Here is a 25,736-nt window from a genome sequence, read left to right on the forward strand (position 1 = left end):
GTGATGGTACCAGATGCCATGATCTTAGTTTTCTGAATGTTGAGCTTTAAGCCAACTTTTTCACTCTCCTCTTTCACTTTCATCAAGAGGCTCTTTAGTTCCTCTTCACTTTCTGCCATAAGAGTGGTGTCATCTGCATATCTGAGGTTATTGATATTTTTCCCAGCAATCTTGATTCCAGCTTGTGCTTCTTCCAGCCCAGCGTTTCTCATGATATACTCTGCATATAAGTTAAATAAGCAGGGTGACAATATACAGCCTTGACGTACTCCTTTTCCTATTTGGAACTAGTCTGTTGTTCCATGTCCAGTTCTGGGATATAGTAAGTGTTTAATACAAATTTGCTGATGAATTAATATAGCAAAAATGATTGCCAGTATTTTTGTTATTTAAAAAGGCAAGATGGGGAGAAATCAAGGGACGGACACTTGGGACTCTGGTTCTTATAGACTGTGGCTCTGCTAAACTAGGTGTTCATAATAAGAAATAGGTGGAAAAGTTAGGCACCAGTAAGCTACATATTGGGGAAGGCAATGGCACCCCACTCCAGTACTCTTGCCTGGAAAATCCCATGGACAGAGGAGCGTGGTAGGCTGCAGTCCATGGGGTTGCTAAGAGTCGGACATGACTGAGCGACTTTACTTTCACTTTTCAGTTTCATGCATTGGAGAAGGAAATGGCAACCCACTCCAGTGTTCTTGCCTGGAGAATCCCAGGGGCAGGGAGCCTGGTGGGCTGCCGTCTCTGGGGTCACACAGAGTCGGACACGACTGAAGTGACTTAGTAGTAGTAGTAGTAGTAAGCTACATATATGCCCTGATATACTCTGGTACATTAAAGTATCAGGAAATAGATTATAAAATCACAGAGAAAAATTAAACACAAACATTTAATTGTGACCCCGCTGGAGGGTCTGAATAGAACAAAAAGGCAGAAGAAGGGGAAGTTTGCTTTTTCTGTTTGAGCTGGGACATCCATCATTTCCTGTCCTTGCATATCCATGCTCCTGATTTTTGATTCTTTGGACTTGGACTGGATGTATACTATCAATTCCAAGGTTCTTAGGCCTTCAGATTTGGACTTATTTATACCACCAGAGTTCCCTGATCTCTAGCTTATAGACAGTAGATTCTGGGATTCTTGGCCTCCATAACTGGATTAGTCAATTCATATAATAAATGTCTCTCTCTCCATGTACATATACATCAATATATAACATATGTAACGTATGATATATATTTATTCATTTTTTCTGGTAAACCCTGAATATTTAATTTTTCTCTTAAAAAAACTCAGTTATGTCTAAGTCAACTAATATTTACTACATATATACAAAGGGTAATCTTAACTTGAGATCAATGAGGTGAGAAGATTGAAGTGGAAAAAGGCATGAGAGAAATTTTGTGAGCTATGTAAGCAAAGACATTTAGGTTGGAATGGTCCCATGGCTGTGTGGCAAGGTTGTTATATGCATCTGCGTCTGCAGTGATAGAGGCAGGGTGGCTACTAGAGGGTGAAATGTGCTGTGGGTGTTTCTGGGAAATAGTCCTGTGGCGGCTGGTCTATGCTTTAAAAATAACTTCAAGTCAATATAAATAAAAGTCTGATCCTAGGGAGAAATTTAAGAAGAAGGAAAACATAGTTAACTTGCTATTGAGTTCACAGAATTAATAATTTCTACATCTCACAGCAAAATTTGTTTAACAATACATTGCTTTCAAAATAATACCTATTCATTTTTTAAAAAATTGGCTTTAACATTGCTCAATATATCTACTTTAATTAATGTCAACAGTCTCTCCAAATAAACCTTAAAAAAAGCATTAGGTTTTCATTTTTTTTCCTAGGCTTTTCTTTGGGGTTTTCTTTTTCTTCACACATAGTAATAAGTGAAAATAGCCATTAAGAGACAAAAGTGAAGGCTTTCAAAGAACAAATCTATTTCTTAAATTGAAAGATAAGGTAATAAAATTTCTATGTATAAAAAACTGTCAACCTCATAGATCTGAATGCTTTATAGATTTTCCAGAAAAGTATAACTTCTGTACAATTAAAAGCTTTCCTTCTACAAATAATAATAATAATAATGTAGCACCAATAAAACCACCATCTTACCTCTTTAAGCAATTTCTGTTTCCTGTAAAGGCTTTTAAGTGAAATAATACATACTGGCTTTTCAATAAAGATATATGACCACTACCAATTGAAATCTGAAGCTAAAATCTGTGCTTCCAAAAATTTCCTCTTATGAGGAAACTCAACCACTAGAAAGATGTCTGGAAGGCTTAATATTGTCTTAGATGGAGAATTTTTATATGAGCACAGACACTTTATACTAAATTTATTTTTATTTATTTATATTTTAGTACCAAATGAATTATAAATACTTCAGTGTAACTAGGAAATTTTCCATATTCTACAAATTTCACCTCTAGGAAAAATGAGTATAAAATCTGAATAATCTATCCTTCATAGTTCCTTAACAACAGGCTTTAATAAATAGTGAAAGATCTTCTTGAATAGTTACATTTTATTTGTCATAAAAATATTTTCCCTTAGATCCCCCTTCCCCTTGAAATTACCATGTTTTTCGTTCATTTAATACACTGTCAAGGATTCAGAAAGGAAACTACATTTTTTTTCTATTCTCTTTCCTTTCACTTTCCCATTTATAGTCTGTTTTCAACCAAATAGCACTTGCAAAACATCTCTCATAATGACCATCTACTTGCAAAATTCAATAAATCACATAGAATTCTTACCCTCTTTGAAGCGTCTGGAGTTGATATTCTTGGACACCCTCCGTCCCTTTAACTTGGAGGTACCTACTCTTTGACAAGCTCTCTCCATATTCTATTTCTTCTCATTTACATTTGTTGATTCTTCCATAACACAGAATAAAACACTGATGTCTCCTAGAATTCCATCCTTAATCTTCCAGTCTTCTTTCTATAAACCCACTCTTATATCATGCATAAAATATACCTCACAATCCGGCCCACAAACCTCTCATTAGTATTCTCCCCCTACCCATTATACCATATTGCTGTGTTCTAATCTCAACAACCTTCACTTTTTATTTGCAGACCTAGTCTCTGACTGTGCTATTCCTCTTTCAAGAAAGGTTTTCAGCCATTTCCCCCCATAAAATTACTAAACATTTTTTCAAAATACTGTTAAAATATCACTTCATCTGTTAAGCCGTTCTCTCTCCCACTAGTCATCATTAACTGATCTCTGTTCAGCTGTTTTTCCACAAACCTTCAGTCATATGTCTTTTATAACAATTGTCAAATGGTATTTTAACTTTTGAAAATCCATTCATCTACCCAAAATGAATTTCATGTTCTTCAAAAATAAAAACCTTATTGGAGTTAATCAGCACAAAGAAAGCAGTACAGAATAAGAGTTTTAACCAGGGCATGGACTTTAGAACCAATGAGGTGTTTACTAATCAGTTTTAGCTGTTATTAATTCTTCTAATCTTACACAGGGTCTCACTCATCATAGGTTATCAACACATATTTTTTGAATGGATTAATGAATGAATAACAGAATGTCATCTCTTCTATGCTTCTTTTCATGGCTTAAGTAGTTTGAGGAATTCAGTAAGCATTACTTGTACCATCAAAATAAATTTTAAGGACAAAATTTCAATTAAGTCCAAAGCAGATAAAAATGAAGATACACAAATATGTAACCTCTCCAATTAACATATATTTCCTGGCTGAGTTTATCAGAAGCTGATTATATCTTAAAAGGTCCAGTGTCTCTGATGATACATAGGAAGAGTGAAAAGTGAAGGAGAACGTTAAAATGGGCTATTATGCCCACAAGAGATATTTACTCTGGTGTTGATACAAGGCATTCGCTAGATAGGTAATTTCCTGAGACCTATTGATGGAGCAGGGGTGCTGAAAGGTCATGTACACTTTGCCTGAAAATTGTGAGAAAGGGACAAGACATACAAAGACTGGGCCGCAAAGCAGGTATTGCCTGGGTCCTTAAAATGAAGTATTATAAGTACATAGACCAATGTTTGGCCAAGGATCTCCCTGGATTTTCTAACTCTGAACTATCCACGGATCCACCATTTTTCACCTGAAATGTTGCCCCCACCACCAACCTTTTGGTGTGGGATCCCTGCAGCTGAACTCCAGGGCTTTCTTCCACATGCCACTAAGTCACTTTTAACAGCAAACTCCTCAGCTCTGCCTCAGATCACTTTGGCTACACATTCTTTTCAGCAGCCTATGGAATCCTCTAACTTTGGCATAAATCAGGTTCCAGTGGCACTAGGGTAAAGAATCCATCTGTCGATGCAGGAGACAAAGGGGATACAGGTTCGATTCCTGGGTCAGGAGGATCCCCTGGAGTAGGAAATGGCACCCCACTCCAATATTCTTGCCTGGAAAATCTTGAGGACAGAGGAGACTGGCGGCTATAGTCCACAGGGTCACAAAAGTCAGTCTACAGACCACAGAGTCAGACAGGACTGAGCGACTGAGCACAATTTATGTTTCTGCTTTATCTCCTCATCCCCTCCCCAATTCTACAGTTACCTTTCATTCTAGCTGTATTAATCCACTCATAGTTCCCTAGAGTGGCCACTAAGTCTCACGTCCTTGTCTCTCTTTATGTTAATTTTTATTTTCAGGATGTTTTTCCCAACCTCTCTCAACCACCTGAACTACGTGGACAACAGGAGGTTGCCCTCTCTGTAAAGCCTTCCATGTATTCCTATCTCCCATTCTAAACAAATTGCGTGCCCTGTTAAAACTCCACTGCCCTCTTTTTTTTTTTTTTTCCCTCTGTTCTCACCTACACTATCATAGGTTAATTAGTTTCCTATGAATTTCTAAACCACCAATTAGTGGGCTGTTTGATGTTCAGGATAAATTTCATTCACTTTCATTTGCCTAAGATTTAGCACACTTTCAGGGTCTTATCAACATTTGCTGAATAAGTGGAGGAAATTAGGTGGAGGCAGGACCGAGGTAATACTAAAAAGGTATCTCCTCTCTGTCTTCAGTTGTACAAGGCACTAAATCTGAGTATGAATGAAAAAGTGAATCACTTTTTTTCATGGAGGTTTATATAGACTCATATTTAAAGGGATATTTCTGATTGCATTTTATGTAGGAATGAATATTTGTTTAACACATTCAAATATCTTCCAGAAAAAGAAAAAATATTTTCCTATATGATTATTTTAATCACTTCCCATTTTTTTCAATTATTGTGTAAAAAAGGACATTTACTTGAATAACAAAATGGATGACTATGAAAAAAATTATAGAGTTTTGAAAATGAGACATCTGAATTTTAATACCATTGTGCCTTAAAACTACCACTAAGTACTCTGCTGCTGCTGCTGCTGCTAAGTCACTTCAGTCAGTCGTGTCCGACTCTGTGCGACCCCATAGATGGCAACCCACCAAGCTCCCCCGTCCCTGGGATTCTCCAGGTAAGAACACTGGAGTGGGTTGCCATTTCCTTCTCCAATGCATGAAAGTGAAGTCAATCAGTTGTGTCCGACTCTTCATGACCCCATGGTCTACAGCCTACCAGGCTCCTCCACCCATGGGATTTTCCAGGCAAGAGTACTAGAGTGGGTTGCCATTGCTTTCTCCTCTGAGACACTGCCATATGCTGTTATTGGGGGTTGCCAATCAGGACTTCTGTTTGCATGGGATACTAAGGAGGATGTCAGATATGGTTCATCTCTAAAGCTCAATGCAAGATGCAAAAATAACTTGCATTGTTATAAGGTTCATAGTTACCCAAAATGCGGTCCCTGAAATTTCTCAGAGGAAATGAATGTATTTGTTAAGAACCAAAACAATGTACGTCATCTGTACTTGAATAAAAAGTTACTAAATAAAAGCCACTTTTCAAAATATAGCATCTAGTATAGTAATAGAGTCTAGAAACACCTGCTCTGTCCTTGTCTAATTAAAAGCCACTATTCTAGCAAATATATTTTTATGAGACAGTTCCACAGGTATTTTCATTCCCTCCATTATTTTTCTAGACACTAGCTGACCACGGTGCATACATGAGCAAAGCAAAGGTTAAGTATGTATGACACAGATGAGCCCCAAGATTAAGTATACACTGTGAAAAGCATGTGGATGTTCATGATTTAAACCAACAGACTGCGGCCTGAAATGATGTCACACAAAGCTTAGCGGTAAATGGAAGGTTAAACCTACTTGCATCTCGGCTCATTAAACGCAGTTAAAGTGCAAATCCCCTCATTCTGACAGTAGTGATCACAGGGGTTCTCTTTCTGGTCACAGCGCTGACTTTTAAACCCCACAGAGCATCTGCAGAATTTCAGTAAAATACAGCTAAATCAAGTGTCTGACTTTTTTTTCCAAATATATTTCAAATTTATTTCATACAGAGATATTAATAGTAACATATTAACACAGTTTTTCTTAGGTATGCTCACTTCTTTCTCATACACACTCATCACAGTCTACTCTTGACAGTGAGGGGAACAGAATGCAGACGTGAATCCTATGTGGGCATCATCCTTCTGGTTAAGCAGTGATAAATTCAAAATAGAAGTCACATAAGCTGAATAGTCTTATTTCAAGTTTTCCACTCTGGATAATCAAGTGTTTGAAAGAAAAAATGTTAAGTTTCAGATTTTCTCAGGAGTAGAGAATCTATAATACTTTCCAAAGATTTAGAAACCCAGATTCAATGTAATGTATTTCAAAAGAGACAAGGGCTTAATAGGTTTACATAATACAACACTCTAAATCTGACACAAATATCAAATAATACTATACTTTTGAAAAGACACCTTATGTACTTGGAAAAGAGTGGCCCTAAGTACCAAAGCATTTATAAATATGATTATGTCTGGGTTTCACATATCTAAATAAGATCAATTAAAGTAGAAGCATTTTTACAGGCATTTCCAAGTTCAAAGATCTCTAAATCTTTGAAATAGGTATGATGCTAAGGAGTGAATGATCTCTTCTGTATGAAATCAATAGCAAATTAATGAAGGGGAAAGTTCTGTAGTACATGAACCAATGAGGAACAATACTTGATCAAAGATGTTCATGAAACATTCATTTAAAATGTTACCCCAAGAATGGAGAACAATAGAGCAGAGATTCCATGCACATCTAAAGTCATATCATAAAATGCCCACAGCATTATAAAATACTCACAAACACACAGGTACATTTGTCTCTGGGTCCAGCTGGCACGTGCCACCATTGTAACAGTAACCATCACATAGCTGGCAGCTAGAGGCAATCTTTCCATTAGTGCAGCTGCAGCAACAGAGAAAAAAAAACCCTCATTGTTATTGGCATTATTATTGTTGAAAGCTCACACAAATTCTCTATAGATGAGGATATTCATCATAGAAGAGTAATGAAGCAGCTGGCTAAAAGGTTTACAGAAAGACTTGCTGGAGGCAAAGTTTTTTTTTTTTTTTTAAATAGAATGATGACATAAAATTTTTCTTTTGGTAATTTTCAACCCATTTTTTTTTACTATAAAACATATTATAGTTAGATACAGTGTGAAAAATATACTCTAGGATCTGTCATTTACACTTTAGGGAGATATCAGTATCTTATTTCCTTTTCATGCTACTTGAATTTGGTGACTTTTTTTGTTATTTATAAACCACATTATCAAATACTCTGGAAGCAAATGCTTCAGCTATCCCTTCTAAACTGAAAAGTTTGGTCCAAAGAACTATTATGAGTTTCAGACTCCACATTGTGCCTGAATGTATAGAACTATCCTGTAGTCACTTTTACCGCTGTTTATCCCTGAATATGTACTGTAATTAATGTCAAACTTTATTTATGCTAAAGGAAAAAAAGGTAAAAATTCATTGCAAAAATAAACAGTAACGTTATAGGAACAATATGCAATATGGCAACAAAGTAATGAGGTAGGCTTTCTTGGAAACATTTTGGAAATGATTCTAATTTACAGTACATTGCCTGTCTGAGATAAGAATAAAAAACTGTGCCTACTGCTACATGGAAAAGAAAAAGTATAACGATAGAAAAAGTACAGAAATTTCTCACTTGTCATGTTGCATTTTTAAATAAATACTACTAGATTGGACATTGAAAATTGTTGGGGGAACAGAGTAAAGTGCATTGACATTCCAAATTATTGAGGAAACCTCTTCCATGAGAAGTATGGAAGTAACAGCCTTGGCTAACAGATCATGTCAATACTCTGGTTATGAGACGATGTTAGCACTAATTGCTATGAAGTAATCAATGGTATCACAACAAATCTGGACATAACCTCAATAAAGAAATCAGGCTGAAATATCATTGACTGATCACTTTGCTTCTCTCCATGACAGACACCTACTGCAGCACATCTATCAAAGGGTAATGCCCAGTGATGGGTTGAGTGCTTAGTTGCTCAGTCACGTTCTACTCTTTGCAATCCCGTGGACTGTAGCACACCAGTCTCCTCTGTTCATGGGGATTCTCTAGACAAAAATACTGGAGAGGGTTGCCATGTCCACTTCCAGGGATCTTCCCAACCCAGGGATTGAACCCAGGTCTCCTGCATTGCAGGCAGATTCTTTATTGTCTGAGCCACAAGACAAGCCCAAGAACACTGGAGTGGGTAGCCTATCCCTTCTCCAGGAGACCTTTCCGACCCAAGGAATCGAACAGGGGTCTCTTGCATTGCAGGCCAATTCTTTACCAGCTGAGCTACCAGGGAAGCCCAATGATAGGTTAGATATTTGCAATAATTGATTGACTATCTTACAGTTTATTTATTATTTGTATATTTATTTGACCTAGTATAGGTGGTAGGGTTGCTGGAAATGTACTGAACTGCTTATACTTTCCCAGGAATTTGATTTAAATATTTTTTAAAAAGAACATGGATTTAAATATCACAGTTCTTTTCAAGATGAACAGAAGCAGTAAGTCAATTATGTTCTAGATGGGAAGTGGAGATATGTGAAAGTGGAAACAAATGTGGGGAAGAAGGCAATGGTTAAAGTTTCAAAGATTTAACAAAGAGTATCACATTCTTTATGATTTATACAGGCATTTGAATATGGAAGCAAAGTGAGGCAAGTACATATTTAATGGCATTGGTGTCTGATATGTTAAATGGAGCTGGGAGACTTTTCCTTGCTCTCCATGCCCAGCCTCCTTGAAAATCAAAGAACAGAAAGTTATAGTTTCATGTTCAATCAAAGGGACAACATCAAAGAGAAAAATTAGCTCATTATACATTAAAGAATTTTCCACAAAAAGATAACTATATACCAAACATGATAATTTAAAAGAGAAAATATTCTGTTTATTGATTGCATTTAAACTTCTGCTTCCAAGAATTGTAAAAGATGTTTCCCTGTTCTCCTTCTGAAGGTTTTCTTTGAATCCTAAACTTAAGACAGAATTTTGTAGATAATTCAAATGTGAAATGTAAGCTATCCAAATCATTGTAGGACATCAAATAGTACAGCTTATGTTTTAATGTAGTTTTCATTATAATTTAATTTCTTAGAATGTTACACGCATGCACCCGTGCACGCACAATTTGTAATTAGCAGTTGTCCATTAATCAGAAAGAATTCTCATAACAATTTGACATCAGAGTGGTATAATTTAGGTTATTCAAAATTATGATCAAGCATTTCTTCATCAGTATTTACTAAGGAAGAGAGAAAAAATACACAATTAGTTCTAAAGATTATACTCATTATATTGACAGAGTATCTATTTTCTACTGTAGTTGACAGCTTGTAGGCTTGGCATTAGGAACACATCAGTATTTGGAATCACAAATTCACATGCAGCTTGAATTTTTCTCATTTAAATAAAAAGTTTAACTCAGTTGTGATTTTTAGTATCAGTTCTTTACCCATGAAATAGAAATCCCAACATTGCTATAAGCTTTATTTAATGCTAGCATGAAAAGTATCATAGAAATAAAAACAAACTTATCTAATGTTTCAAGATACACAAGGAGTCGTATTTGCATTGTCATGTTCATATGTTGTTATAGCCTATCTGGTAAATCAAATAATATACTCCTATTTTTAAACTTTCACTATCTACTCACTGCTGCTGCTGCTGCTGCTAAGTCTCTGTGCGACCCCATAGACAGCAGCCTACTAGGCTCCTCTGTCCCTGGGATTCTCTAGGCAAGAATACTGGAGTGGGTTTCCATTTCCTTCTCCAACTCACTGCTAGCAACTGTTATTTATCCATTCTTACAAATAGTTTTCCAAAAAGATATTTAAATCAGGAACTGTAATGTGGAACCTCAAAAGTATATTCAGGTTATGGGTTCCAGTGTTTCTAACTTGGTTAAGCCAATATTGTCTGTACAGTAGGCAATAGTGAGGGTCCTAAGAATCCAACCCTTCCTTCCTCACATGGAACTGACCTATGTGATAGAAACAGTATGTGTCTATGCGTGTGCTTCTCCAAGATAAACTGGGTTGGAAACTATGCCTCTCAGCCTTTCTTACACGATAGTCTACAATTTCCTGGGTGAATGAAATGGGGTTGTAAAGAAGATTCTACAGGGCATTCCTGACATGGTACACTAGACATAAAGAAAGATGTATGCTCACTAACTGAAATCAAGTTCTGCCATGCTCAAGTTTAATCACAAAGAACTGATTAATTTAATGAGCAAACATGATTTTGATAGTTTAAATAAAAATGTATTTTACTTTTATGTACTTATCAAAGGCATGTATTATAATTAGTCATATTTTTCAATGACTTTAGTTGAAAAATAATGTACTTTCCAATGACCCAATTTGAAGGCTTGAGTAAATGTCATTTATAATGATAACAAACCATACATTGATTAATTCTAAAATGAGAGTAAATAAAAAAGAAAAAAATGATGATGTCTGTAATAAAATTTTATTGGACCTTATTTGTCAGAGTAACATAACTCAGGGCTGGCACCCTCGCAGAGGCTGTCTTGGTGGAAGCTGTGGCATGAACATTTGAAGGTGTGTTTTTCTATCACATATTCTCATTTATTATAGTCCTAGGGCAAATGATTGCAGAAGGAAATGGCAACCCACTCCAGTATTCTTGCCTGGAGAATCCCATGTATAGAGGAGCCTGGTGGGCTACAGTCCATGGGGTCAAAAAGAGGCGGACATGACTGAGTGACTAACACACACACAGAGGGCAAATGACAGAGCCCAATCATTTATACGCCCTTCTTTTAAAAGGTTGTGAAAAGAAGTTCAGAGTGAGAATTGATCTCTAACCTCTGTGGCATAAATCTGTTTCATGACAGAAACTGAATGCCACTCTTTAGCTGCAAAGTTCTGTCTTCCATTCATTTAATCTCAAAGCCAAAGAGCAAAGGCAGTGTTACAAAAATGTAATTGGATGTCTTAATTGTAGTGGCTTCCTAGGAAGCATCATTTCTTCTACTTATTTTCAACCATAATTTTCAAAGTCAGATAAAAAAATTAAATTTTGTTTCCATTCGACAGGTCTTTTGTTCCTTTCCCAGAGGATCACTTTGTAAAATCAGAAAGGCAAATACTCATTGCTGATAATAATGATGAGACAAAAGTCCAAGCTATTCTAATTTAGAAGTATTACATAAGCTTTTTGAAGGTATGTTGCATTTCACTTGTGCTTGCTTGCTATTAGGAATATTCTATACAGGGAATGATCTGACCATATTATTTCATGATAAGTGTTCATGTTTCCCAGAAGTACGTTAACACTTTTTGAATAAATTCTGGTTTAATAAAAATGAATTGAACTCTCTTTGTAGGAAAAAAAAAAAAGAAAGAGATAATGGAACACTTGCCATATTGAATTTCTGATTCATGTTTATGTTTGATGGAGAACAGCAAAATTCTGTACAGCAATTATCCTCCAATTAAAAAATTAATTAAAAAACAATAATTTATAATGTTCTCATTTTTTGCCAGAATGTTATGTCCTTTTGGGTTCAAATGCTTTTTTAAATTAAGTTAGCTCTCTACTTACTTGCAAGATATATCTTCACTGTCTTTATTTATAATGCAATGTCCTCCATGGCACCTTATACATTTGTCAATTTCACACTTTGATCCTTCATAGCGTATTGGACAGACACATTCCACACTTCCATCATCTCCAATGGTACAGGATTCAGAATTCACACAGTAGTGATGACACACATCTAGAAAGAATGAACAGTATAGAAATAAAATTGTGTTACAAAGTATTTTTCTTTATTTTTTTTCCCCACACTGTGGAATTTCTACAATCCGGGGTTGAACCCACATTCCTTGCATGGGAAGCGTAGAGTCTGGACCACCATGGAAATCCTACAAGATATTTTTTCTTGAGTCACAATAAATATTACCATTTTACTTAATATTTTAAAATGGTCAATGGATAAGTGGATTAATTTACAAGGGCAACTTGTAATTGCATGTAACCAGGTTTCTTTAAGAATACCATTGATTTCTCTTTTTGCCTGAGTTTGCCATCATTTCATCTTGCTAAGAGTTATATTGATATACTATATCGATATAAGTTGTATTGATCCTGCTGTGATGTATGTCAGAGAGTGTTTTGCCTATGTTCTCCTCTAGGAGTTTTATAGTTTCTGGTCTTACATTGAGATCTTTAATCCATTTTGAGTTTATTTTTGTATATGGTGTTAGAAAGTGTTCTAGTTTCATTCTTTTACAAGTGGTTGACCAGATTTCCCAGCACCACTTGTTAAAGAGATTGTCTTTAATCCGTTGTATATTCTTGCCTCCTTTGTCAAAGATAAGGTGTCCATATGTGCGTGGATTTATCTCTGGGCTTTCTATTTTGTTCCATTGATCTATATTTCTGTCTTTATGCCAGTACCATACTGTCTTGATAACTGTGGCTTTGTAGTAGAGCCTGAAGTCAGGCAGGTTGATTCCTCCACTTCCATTTTTCTTTCTCAAGATCGCTTTGGCTATTCGAGGTTTTTTGTATTTCCATACAAATTGTGAAATTATTTGTTCTAGCTCTGTGAAGAATACTGTTAGTAGCTTGATAGGGATTGCATTGAATCTATAAATTGCTTTGGGTAGTATACTCATTTTCACTATATAGATTCTTCCAATCCATGAACATGGTATATTTCTCCATCTATTAGTGTCCTCTTTGATTTCTTTCACCAGTGTTTTATAGTTTTCTATATATAGGTCTTTAGTTTCTTTAGGTAGATATATTCCTAAGTATTTTATTCTTTTCGTTGCAATGGTGAATGGAATTGTTTCCTTAATTTCTCTTTCTGTTTTCTCATTATTAGTGTATAGGAATGCAAGGGATTTCTGTGTGTTGATTTTATATCCTGCAACTTTACTATAATCATTGATTAGTTCTAGTAATTTTCTGGTGGAGTCTTTAGGGTTTTCTATGTAGAGGATCATGTCATCTGCAAATAGTGAGAGTTTTACTTCTTCTTCTAAGAAGCAATATTTCTGTTATTCTGGAATGAACATAAATCCTCAAGATTTCTTTAGATGTCATCTATCTTTGTTCCTCCTTACATCTCTTTTCATCTGAAGAACAGAGTAAGTATGGGACTCTTAACTCCTTCGATAGCCTTTGGTGGAGTGGAAAGAAGCTTCTCTCTACATGAGCCAGGAGACCCAGATTCAATACCAGGGTAAGGAAGATCCCCTGGAGGAGGATGACAACCCACTCCAGTACTCTTGCCTGGAGAATCCTATGGACAGAGGAGCCTGGTGGGCTACAGTCCATGGGGTCAGCAAAAGTCAGACACGACTCAGAGACTAAACCATCACCACCACCACATGAGCCAGAACAGCCAGTATTTCCAAACACCTGAGCAGGTAAGCAGATAGAAGTTGTGCCTCTCATGGAGCCCCAGTAGAAACGTGGACTGGAAGACTAACAGATCCACATGGGTAGAAAGTGATAACAGAAGTCTAGGCCATTTCCTTCTCCCAGGTGAGAACCTGGCATCTCATCAGTCAGAGGGAAAACCTCCATGCAGTCTGAACCCTTTGCTTTGTAAAATGTTTCCTACTGAGCACTTCAGACAATTTTCTCAACTACAAAGGAAGACTTCTTCAAATATTTCCATATCTCTTGAACATCAGTAATAAAAAGACCATTTAATAAGAACAACATTGACTTTGCAATTAGACGTTTTGCCTCAGTCTTCTGAAAAACAAACAAGTCTATATGTATATTGACACATCATTATTTTTTAATTTACCACGTTCACAATATTGAAATTTATAGTATTAATACAAGTAATCTTAAGCAGAAGAACTTACTGAATTGATCACAGACCTAGTGTTTGAAGTTGCAATTTCCTTATAGTTATCTAATTGTGAAGCAATATTAAGTGTGATTAGATGACGTAAAAATCACAATTTATAAACTTTAATCTGCTATAAGATGATTGTTGTGGGTAAAAAAAGTTAAAACATAATTTATAACTTTTATGCTTATATATTTATCTAGCCTTTTATTAAATCAGACAGAAATTAAATTTATTGACAGGCTTGCTTCATATTTATGGAAATTTATTTCAAGCATTCTTATGCTTGCTGTTGCATTATGCCAAGTACCCTCATTGAAATTCAAAGCTTAAGTTTATTACTAAGGGTCTTGGCTATGTTTAAGAAAAGCAGCACTTTCAAAGGGTGAGAGACTTAAAGATCTAAAAATTAAGTCAATGTTAATGTCTGTCCATTATGATGTCTATTTGTAGTTGTTCTAGGCTTGGCAGGTAGATAATGCACACAACACAAATTCTGTTTGTTTGTTTTTTTAATATTTGTGAAGAATGTATTAACAGTAGCCTATATAATCATCTAATACCATCTGCTATGCAGAAATCTCTAAAGAGCAATTTTCCTTAGTCAGTTTGCTAGATACAACTTATCGACAGAGAACTCTTTTAATATTGTCTCTAATTGCTTTAATTTCATCCATTGGTCCTGGTTCATTTTTTCTGATGGGATATAGAAAACAGCTTATGTATCTTTCCAAGATCTTCATATTATGAGGTTTTTTTCACAATGGATAATTCATCAGAATCATGTAGGTGACTGACTTGCAAATGCAGATTCCAGTTTCTTTTCCTTTCATCCACTACCCCCACTCCTGAATTCCAAATTCTAGATCAGATTTGAGGCCTGGGTGAAACCCATCAGATCAGATGAGTAAACAGAATTTGGAAACTAGGGAATGTAAGAAATCTGAAAATAATTTTACTGAGTAGCAAGTTGTCTAAGTTGTAAATAGATTTGATTTGATTGAAATAGCTTATTTCTTGACTAACTTTGGGAGCCCTAATTAAAATGTAATTTTAACCTAAAATTTTGAACCACGTTGTTTTTAAAATCACTTCATTGAGAAGACCTAAGAAGCTAGGAAAAGTTGAGTTAACATCCTGAGGGTTGATGATTGCCTTATACCATACTGTAGCAAGTAACAGTCTGCTTACACTTATCTTGCATGTATTTAGCACTTTAAGGTGCTAAAGGCCAAAGTTAAAAACTTACCTACAATTTACTAATTAAAAGTAATTGTGGATAATAAATTAAATCTGGTTTAGACTGAGAACATAAAGATGTGAGAATATACGGAACTTATTAGTATTCAAGGAAATACAAATTAATACATCAAAGAAATACCTTTGCACTTCCACCAAATTGATGACTAAAGGCAAAAACTCTCATAGCGCTAGTAGTGGGAATATAAACTGGTTCAATTGATACGGGAAATAATTGACAGTATCAATTATACTCAATTTGAGCGGTTCCCTTGTGGTTCAGTGGTCAAGAATCTGCCTGCCAAGTAAGAGTCACAGGTTTGATCCCTGGGTTGGGCAGATCCCCTGGAGAAGGAAATGGCCACCTGTATTCTTGCCTGGGAAATCCCATAGACAGAGGAGCCTGGCAGGTTACAGTCCATGGGGTCGCAAAGAGTCAGACACAACTTAGCAACTAAACAACAATTAAATTTGAGCATGCTGTGTGTGCGCTGTGTTCAGTTGCCTCTGACTCAGTTGCCATGCCCTCCTCCAGGGAATCTTTCCCAACCCAGGGATTGAACCCCCGTCTCCTGCTTTTCAGGTGGATTCTTTACTGCTGAGCCACCAGGGAAGCCCCAAATTTGAACATACCCACACTTTATGACCTAGCCTTTTTACTCTTAATATACTGTATATGCAAGAGAAAAGCACGTACGAGTGCACAAAACATGTCCATAATATGCCCAAAAACCTTTTTAGAAATAGGCAAAAGCTAAAAAATAATCTAAATATCCATTATAAGAAGAATATATGGAAATAGATAAATGAAAAATGAAAACATTAGTTATAAGCAACAACATGCAAGAATCTCACAAAAATAATAATGAGGAAAAAAATGGACAGGAAATACACATAGTATGGTTTTATTTATGTAAAGTTCAAAAGGCAAAACTAATCTGTGGTTTTAAGTATCAAAAAGGAGTTATTTTGAAGAGAAAGAAAGGGATAGTGATGAAGAACACCAGGGAGCACTTGAGATAATAATAATGTCATTCTTGACCTGAACGTTGGTTTACACTGATGTGTACACCTGGAGATAATTTATTGAATTGGATACTTGTGATTTTAAACATTTCTATGTATATTATGCTTCCACAGAAAGATTTCTTTTTAAATCTAATGGCATATAAGCTACAATAAGAATATTTTATAAATTCTGATTAGTTTGCTAACTAGGCTAATAGATTTTCTCTTTAAGGATAATATTTTTAAAAGGAATTCATAGTTTGTTTTTTATGTTTTAAAGGAAACTCTCCATTCTCTAATGTTTTTAAAATATTTTGAAGCACGTCAGCTGCACATTATTCAATGCTCTGACTGGCCTCATGGCCTAAAAATGTAACCTAAAGAATGTAAAAAAAAAAATGTTTGCTTAAGATAAAATTGTAAACAGGTGTTAGAATATACAGTTAAATAAGTACAAATTGCATACTGTTAAGCCATGCCACGTTTTCCCTCTAAAAAAGGCAGAAATAATTTTAGACTCAGAACCCTTTCTCTACGGATATTCAAATGGAAGACATTTCATTTTTTCCCAGTTTGTGTGTTTAGCACTCTAGGCAAAATTGAAGTTTAAGGACAGAGATTTGCTCACTATATTCTAGCCCGGCCAGAGTTGCTTCCTAATATCTTCCTATGAAAGCTTTCTATCTCCCATTATTAGGCTTAGGATGTGGAGCATGTAGAAGATGTTGAATTACATGTCTGCTGGATTGTTTTCTGCCTCTGTTAGCACTGTAGGGTCCAACACTTTGAATGTACATTCTCTCCCCTTTCTTCCTTCCTCTTTCACTCTTCCTTGTGTTCTCCCCTTCTTCGAACCTCTCTTTTTCTTTCTTCCTTCCTCCCCTCCCATTCTCTCTTTCTCCCTCCCTTCCTTTCTCTCTCTCTTAAAGTCTTCCCTGTTTACTCAACTCCAACTCCAGATTTCTGAATACAGGAGAAAGTAGACCTTACTTGATAGGAGACTTCAGCAAGTCGTATTTAAATTATCACACAAGCATTGGGTGCTTGTAAGTTGGAAGTCAAAATAATTCCTTCAAAAACTCTGTTATTTCAAGTTTAATCATAACATGATATATGTAAGCCCAGGAAATAGTTTAAAACATCTGATGGTGCTCTCTATTTCCAAATTGGGTGACTCAACCAAAGTTCATGTTCTCGGTAATTGTCTCAATATCATGATAGGAATGCATAATAGGTCATAGGAAAGCTACATAATTTGTCATTCTCTTTTCAGTCATAATCCACTTTGAATTACAAGCATCTGTGTAAAGCTTACAGAAATATATGTTGTATTTTTATCAGTGTCCTACCTCTGAAAGTGAAAGTCAGTGAAAGTCGCTCAGTTTTGTCCAACTTTTTGCCTCCCCATGGACTATACAGCCCATGGAATTCTCCAGGCCAGAATACTGGAGTGGGTAGCCATTCCCTTCTCCAGGGCATCTTCCTGACCCAGGGAGCAAACTCAGGTCTCCCGCATTTCAGGTGGATTCTTGACCAGCTGAGCCACAAGGGAAGCCCAAGAATATTGGAATGGGTAGTCTATCCCTTCTCCAAGGGATCTTCCCAACCCAGGAATCAAACTGGGGTCTCCTACATTGCGGGTGGATTCTTTATTAGCTGAACTAATAACAATGACTAGGAAGCCCATATCTCTATATACTCTCAAATAATTACTACATGGTGTTCAGTCACTCATTTGTGTCCAACTCTTTGTGCCCCCATGGACTGTAGACTTCGAAGTTTCTCTGTCCATGGGATTTCCTGGGCAAGAATACTAGAGTGTGTTGCCATTTCCTCCTCCAGGGGATCTTCCCGATGCAGGGATCAACCCCTGTCTCTTGTGTCCTGTGCATTAGCAGGCAGATTCCTTACCACTGGCACCACTCATATTTAAATTCTATCTCTTCAGTTATTTGTTTGCTAAAAGGAATACTTCTTTAGCACTTCCCAATCCAGCAGAAATTTAACAAAGTATAAAGAAGAATATTATATGAGAAGGCTCCTATGGTATGCAATTGTTCATTTTAGTTCTAAAGAGTCTTTCTTGATAAGCTCAGAAACAGAGAGAAGTTAAACTGTAACTGGAAAAACATTTTTTTTTAATCCCAGAGCACTGAAATTGCTTACCTTATACAGCTAACCACTTTAAACATTAAAAATACTTTAAAAACACTTTGAAAGTAATCTTTTTATAAGATAGATACTCATTTTCTTAACTAAAATATATTAGTATTTGTATTAATGATTCATTTATCATTCTGCCAATTATTTATTACAGAAGTTTCGTAGCCTTCCCCATTTTTTTTTATATTTCAGTTTTAAGTGAAATGTTACTGATTATGAATCAGTAGACAAATCTAAATAAAAAGCTTAATTCCTCCCAAAGAATAAAAGAGTTGGGAATGTTGGTAGTTGGTTCACACAAAGGGATCGTCTTCTAGTTTCTGACACATAGACACACATGCACTCACACACACACACACATATACTTTGCTTACAAAAACAAACATCTTTTATTCCTTCGAATTTTGTGTTTAGCTTAATAGTGATTGGAACTGAGAGAAAGTAAAAAAAAAAAAAGTGTGATAAACTAAAAGAAGAAAGGTTCAAAGAAAATACAGCTGACAAGAGACATTTTGTTCAAGGGGATAAAATAGGGAAGGAGCTGAAGATTAAAGGTTGAAGATAAGAGTCTACTCAGATTGGCCTTTATGTATTTAACAGCAGCAGTCTGGAATTTATGGAAAGAAAAGCATGTGGGACAATATAATTGATTTAATTTTGAACACCATGTTGATAAAATGGAAGTGGTGATGTGTAATTGATTATTTACTGAGGACATGTATGTGACTAAGTGTATGTTGAGAGTTGTGAGAAAAATCCAGAAACACAAGACAGGACACTAGCTCTCAGAGATCTGACAACCCAACTGTGAGGTTACAACAGGAATTAAAAAGCCACTAAGACTGATCTGAATAATGCCTACTGTGGCAACAGCCTACATAAATTACTGCCAATGAAATCTTCCTTAGTTTGGAACATTCCAGCTCATAAGTTTTGATCATTTTACTGACCTGAATGGCATAGCAATTGAGATTTCTGCATATAGTAAGAAGGGGAAATAATGAAATGTAATTAATCTAAGCTAAGAAAGTAGAGATTACCATGAAATTATACAATAGCACTTTATATTCACAATATAAAAATTGTTATAACCTCTGTAGGATAATTATACTAAGAAGTGCATTGTAGCACCAAACACAATCATGCAATCTAAAGGACAACGGTGGATATACAATTACAGAGTATTCACATGGTAATTAGGTAGATAGTAACTGAAGGATAAGAGAATGGCTATTTTCTGCAATAGAAATGGAATAATTTTCAAGGGAGATCATTATTGCAGTCTTTCTCTTTTTCTCTTTCCTTTTTAAGCAACCAGAAACATGAGATACTTCTTCCTTTAATACTTTTACAATATCTTAATACACTGCATAAAATATATGCATATGTGAGTATATATACAGGTTTATGAATATTCAAGGAGAGCCAGATGCCTCTAAAATTTCTAGCTGCATTTAACTTCTTTCCCAAATATTTCTTTCTATTGGAAAGTAATTGCCAAAACCATTTAGCTATTAACTCATATTTGCACCTGGGCTATTCACATTGTAATAGTTAGTGAAGTGTGAAATTTATTTAAAGAGAGGAAAACCAAATCAAAATATATCACCTAAACAGGAGCTGAAGATACTCAATAAGAATAATGGGGAATCTGGAGAGTCTTTAATTGGTAATACAGGATGGCTATACAGGGGAGACTAAATTATACAACGTATGTACATCAATTGTCTTACATCACTGAATTTTTATCTGACCTTTCAAAAAGTGTTCTGTGAATTGGCTTTAAGATTCATAATTTAAATAAGTATTTGATAATTTAGGACCATACACATTCACATACACATAATAAATTAAAAGTAAGATGGAATTACTTTCACAACCCAGGCATTCTATTAACTGAGTTCCAGTTTTAGTGCAATGCACACTCCAAATTCACCATTATATAATTGTGTCCCAGGAGCAGTAGATTGCATGAATTTGGCTAATATTTCCCCTACGGGGAGGTTTGTAGTTGCTTCCACATATGTATAAAAGGCAGAAAAATTTCCAGAAGAACCAATAATGGTATTTTGTAAACTTCTGATGAATACTTCCACTACAGTGATATAATGAAAAGAAAGAAGAAATGAAATCAAGACCAAAATATGAAGGACTTGGAGGGTAAATTCAGCCCTTCCTCTGGCTAACAATGTGACCTCATCTGAGTTACCTGACTAACTTCTCCAAAATGCCCGTTAGTCATCTACGAACAGTCAGTATTTCTAAACACTCCTGAGACTGTGTCATGATTTCCTCCTCAGCCATCCATCCTCAAGAATGCCCTTGATTCCAAAAAGGCCAATGAGAGCCTATTTTGAGCAAAATTATGGAAATGACAATTACAATGATAATAAATGCTCATTTTTAGTTGTTTTCTACATGCCAGGCACATGTGTTTGTTTTAGTCTGGTATTTAGTCTGATAACATGGTATTATCCTCATTTTATAGGTCATCACACTGAGGCACAGACAGGTTAAGCAACTTGCCAAAGATGACACAAGAAAAAGTAAGAGAACTAAAATTCAAGCCCAAGTAAGAGAATAAACTAGAGAATAAACAAGAGAATAAACTCTTATTTTTCTTATTCAATTACTCACACTCAGGAAAAGAAATACACAAAGTAATTTTGAAAACCTTTGATGTTTTCTTTTCTTTACATGTGCCTAAAACTGAACAAGCCTCCATCTACATAGATATCTGAGGGTCTAACCACCTGTTGGAATGCTAATGGATGATGTCGGGGCAAGCCCAGGAGAGTTTCCTGATGCCATCAGATCTGCAAAATTATAGAGTTCAGAAACTCAATCTGGGTGCCTATGCCTCATCCAAATATTCACATTTCACGTGTCAGTCTCAGTCTCCCACCCCAACCCAGTGAACAGGTGCTTCTCTCGCCATTGGTAATCGGTGTACAGTACTAGACTCCTACCTGAAGGGAACACTTACTTATCCATGTGATATATTCAATATCAGGCAGGATCAGCTCTGAGCTAGTCCAGACAAATTTGAAACCAAAATAACAGTCAAGAAATCACAAAGTAAGACATTCCCAAGTGTCAGCATTTATTGATATTTAATTTAGCTAATTTAGGATGATAATATTTGAAAGGTTTTCTAGAAAGCTTTTCAGATTCTTAAAATGTTAACAAAAGTGATGGTGGCCTTTTTTCCATGAAGTCAGTTTTTTACCTATCATGGTTTAGGAGCAAAAAGGTATAGTAACTTGTATACTTTGCTTAGAATTTTATGATTGTTTTCTTTAAAGTATTATATTAAGAAACAAAAACAAATTTAAAACTACTAGAATGTTCTTTTTCACATTCCTCCAGTGTTTTACACAGCCAGAGGTATTTTAATAATTAAACTTACAGCCTAGTCCTAAATATATCTTCTGATTTCAGAACTGAATTTAATAAAGTAGGCAAACATTGAATCCAGGTATGCCAATTAAACATTCACTAGGGAAAAATGTGGGCAAAACTCTGATTAGAGCTGATAAATTTTCATCAGGAAAGCATGCCTAGGAAAATTAGCATTTTCTAATGTATTACTAATAATAGAAATATATCCCAAATATTTTATAGAGAAAACTGCAAAAATTTAAAGAGTAAGATCTATCCTGAGCAAATAGTGCCATCTCTAAGTATCCAGGTAAAAGAAAATGTAAAATTCAGCAAGATGATTTAAAAAAAAAAAACTTTGATTTGAATGAGACATATGGGGTGGGATTTTAAAAGTGCCAGTATTTAAATTTTCAACAGGCTGCTGTTTCAAAATGCACATTAACAATGATTGGGGTTTCCCTGGTGACTCAGTGGTAAATAATCTGCCTGCCAATGCAGGAGACAAGGGCTTGATCCCTGATCCAGGAAGCTTTCACATGCCATGGAGCAACTAAATCCATGTGCCACAGCTATTCAGCCTGTGCTCTCAAGTGCCAGAGCCTCAACTACCAAGTCCACATGCCATAACTACTGAAGCCCAGTGTACCTTAGAGCCCATGCTCCACAAGAGAAGCCACTGCAATGAGAAGCCTATGCACCACATAGAAAGTAGCCCGGGCTTGCTGCGGCTAGAGATAAGCTGGCAGCAACAAAGACCCAGCACAGCCATAAATAAATAAATAAGTAAATAAATAAAGATGGAGTCAATAATTTTAGCAATAATCAAAAATTCACTCATAAAACTCACAGCAGTGTTTTGTTTTCAAGTAAAATCTAAACAGCTTTTGTTTATAAAGGATGTTCTGGGTTAAATATTTCTCTATTTTTAAAGCAATCCAGCTACAGAAGCTTTGAGCAAGTAATATAAAGTGGGAGTGAATCATTTGAGACTGGAAAGCAAGCTGACTTGCAGACAGTAGCTAAATACAGTCATCAGTTCAGTTCAGTTCAGTCACTCAGTTGTGTCTGACTCTTTGCAACCCCATGAATCACAGAAAGCCAGGCCTCCCTGTCCATCACCAATTCCTGGAGTACACCCAAATCCATGTGCATCGAGTCAGCGATGCCATCCAACCATCTCATCCTCTGTTGCCCCCTTCTCCTCCTGCCCTCAATCTTTCCAAGCATCAGGGTTTTTTCAAATAAGTAAGCTCTTCACATCAGGTTGGCAAAGTGTTGGAGTTTCAGCTTCAACATCAGTCTTTCCAATGAACATCCAGGACTGATCTCCTTTAGGATGGACTGGTGGATCTCCTTGCAGTCCAAGGGACTCTCAAGAGTCTTCTACAACACCACAGTTCAAAAGCATCAATTCTTCAGCGCTCAGCTTTCTTCAGAGTCCAACTCTCACATCCATAAATAACTACTGGAAAAACCATAGCCTTGACTAGATGGACATTTGTTGGCAAAGTAATGTCTCTGCTTTTGAATATGTTATCTAGGTTGGTCATAACTTTCCTTCCAAGGAGTAAGTGTCTTTTAATTTCATGGCTGCAGTCACCATCTGCAGTGATTTTGGAGCCCAGAAAAATAAAATCAGCCACTGTTTCCCCATCCATTTGCCATGAAGTGATGGGACCAGAGGCCATGATCTTAGTTTTCTGAATGTTGAGATTTAAGCCAAAATTTTCACTCTCCTCTTTCAATTTCATCAAGAGGCTTTTTAGTGCCTCTTTACTTTCTGCCATAAGGGTGGTGTCATCTGTATATCTGAAGTTATTGATATTTCTCCTGGCAATCTTGATTCCAGTTTGTGCTTCTTCTACCCAGCGTTTCTCAATATGTACTCTGCATATACGTTAAATAAGCAGGGTGACAATATACAGCCTTGACGTACTCCTTTCCCTATTTGGAACTGGTCGGCTGTTCCACGTCCAGCTCTAACTGTTGCTTCCTGACCTGCATATAGGTTTCTCAAGAGGCAGGTCAGGTGGTCTGGGATTCCCATCTCTTTCAGAATTTTCCACAGTTTATTGTGATCCACACAGTAAAGGCTTTGGCATAGTCAGTGAAGCAGAAATAGACGTTTTTCTGGAACTCTCTTGCTTTTTCCATGATCCAGCAGATATTGGCAATCTGATCTCTGGTTCCTCTGCCTTTTCTAAAAACAGCTTGAACATCTGGAAGTTCATGGTTCACATAGTGCTGAAGCCAGGCTTGGAGAATTTTGAGCATTACTTTACTAGCGTGTGAGATGAGTACAATTGTGCCATAGTTTGAGCATTCTTTGGCATTGCCTTTCTTTGGGATTGGAATGAAAACTGACCTTTTCCAGTCCTGTGGCCATTGCTGAGTTTTCTATATATGCTGGCATATTGAGTGCAGCACTTTCACAGCATCATCTTTCAGGAATTTAAATAGCTCAACTGGTATTCCAGCACCTCCACTAGCTTTGTTCGTAGTGATGCTTCCTAAGGCCCACGTGTCTTCACATTCCAGGATGTCTGGCTCTAGGTCAGTGATCACACCATCGTGATTATCTGGGTCATGAAGATCTTTTTTGTACAATTCTTCTGTGTATTCTTGCCACCTCTTCTTAATATCTTCTGCTTCTGTTAGGTCCCTACCATTTCTGTCCTTTATTGAGCCCATCTTTCCATGAAATATTCCCTTGGTACCTCTAATTTCCTTGAAGACATCTCTAGTCTTTCCCATTCTATTGTTTTCCTCTATTTCTTTGCATTGATTGCTGAGGAAGGCTTCCTTATCTCTCCTTGCTATTCTTTGGAACTCTGTATTCAAATGGGTATATCTTTCCTTTTCTCCTTTGCTTTTCACTTCTCTCCTTTTTACAGCTATTTGTAAGGCCTCCCCAGACAGCCATTTTGCTTTTTTGCATTTCTTTTTCTTGGGGATGGTCTTGATTCCTGTCTGCTGTACAATGTCATGAATCTCCCTCCATAGTTCATCAGGCACTCCGTCTATCAGATCTAGTCCTTTAAATCTATTTCTCACTTCCACTGTATAGTCATAAGGGATTTTATTTACATCATACATGAATGGTTTAGGGGTTTGTCCACTTTCTTCAATTTCAGTCTGAATTTGGCATTAAGGAGTTCATGATCTGAGCCACAGTCAGCTCCCTGTCTTGTTTTTGCTGACTGTATAGAGCTTCTCCATCTTTGGCTGCAAAGAATATAATCAATCTGATTTTGGAGTTGACCACCTAGTGATGTCCATATGTAGAGTCTTCTCTTGTGTTTTTGGAAGAGGGTATTTGCTATGACCAATGCATTCTCTTCCTAGAACTCTATTAGTCTTTGCCCTGCTTCATTCCGTATTCCAAGGCCAAATTTGCCTGTTACTCCAGGTGTTTCTTGACTTCCCACTTTTGCATTCCAGTCCCCTATAATGAAATGGACATCTTTTTTTGGGTGTTAGTTCTAGAAGGTCTTGTAGGTCTTCATAGAACTGTTCAAGTGCAGCTTCTTCACTATTACTGGTCAGGGCATAGACTTGGATTACTGTGATATTGAACAGTTTGCCTTGGAAATGAACAGAGATAATTCTGTCATTTTTGAGATTGCATCCAAGTACATCATTTTGGACTCTTTTGTTGA

General features: G+C 36.3%; 1 protein-coding gene across 1 annotated transcript in view; it reads right to left on the bottom strand.

The window, feature by feature from the left end:
- Positions 1 to 25,736, bottom strand: part of LRP1B (low density lipoprotein receptor-related protein 1B) — a 1,806,191-nt gene that overhangs the window by 39,529 nt on the left and 1,740,926 nt on the right. The window contains exons 85-86 of the mRNA XM_010853706.1: positions 12,009 to 12,183; positions 7,194 to 7,298 (exon numbers count right to left, since the gene is read on the bottom strand). Coding sequence (XP_010852008.1) covers positions 7,194 to 7,298; positions 12,009 to 12,183 — 280 coding nt within the window. The remainder of the gene's footprint in view (positions 1 to 7,193; positions 7,299 to 12,008; positions 12,184 to 25,736) is intronic.

This window comes from Bison bison, unplaced genomic scaffold (assembly GCF_000754665.1).
Source record: "Bison bison bison isolate TAMUID 2011002044 unplaced genomic scaffold, Bison_UMD1.0 scf7180017864330, whole genome shotgun sequence".
NCBI classification, from domain to species: Eukaryota; Metazoa; Chordata; class Mammalia; order Artiodactyla; family Bovidae; genus Bison; species Bison bison.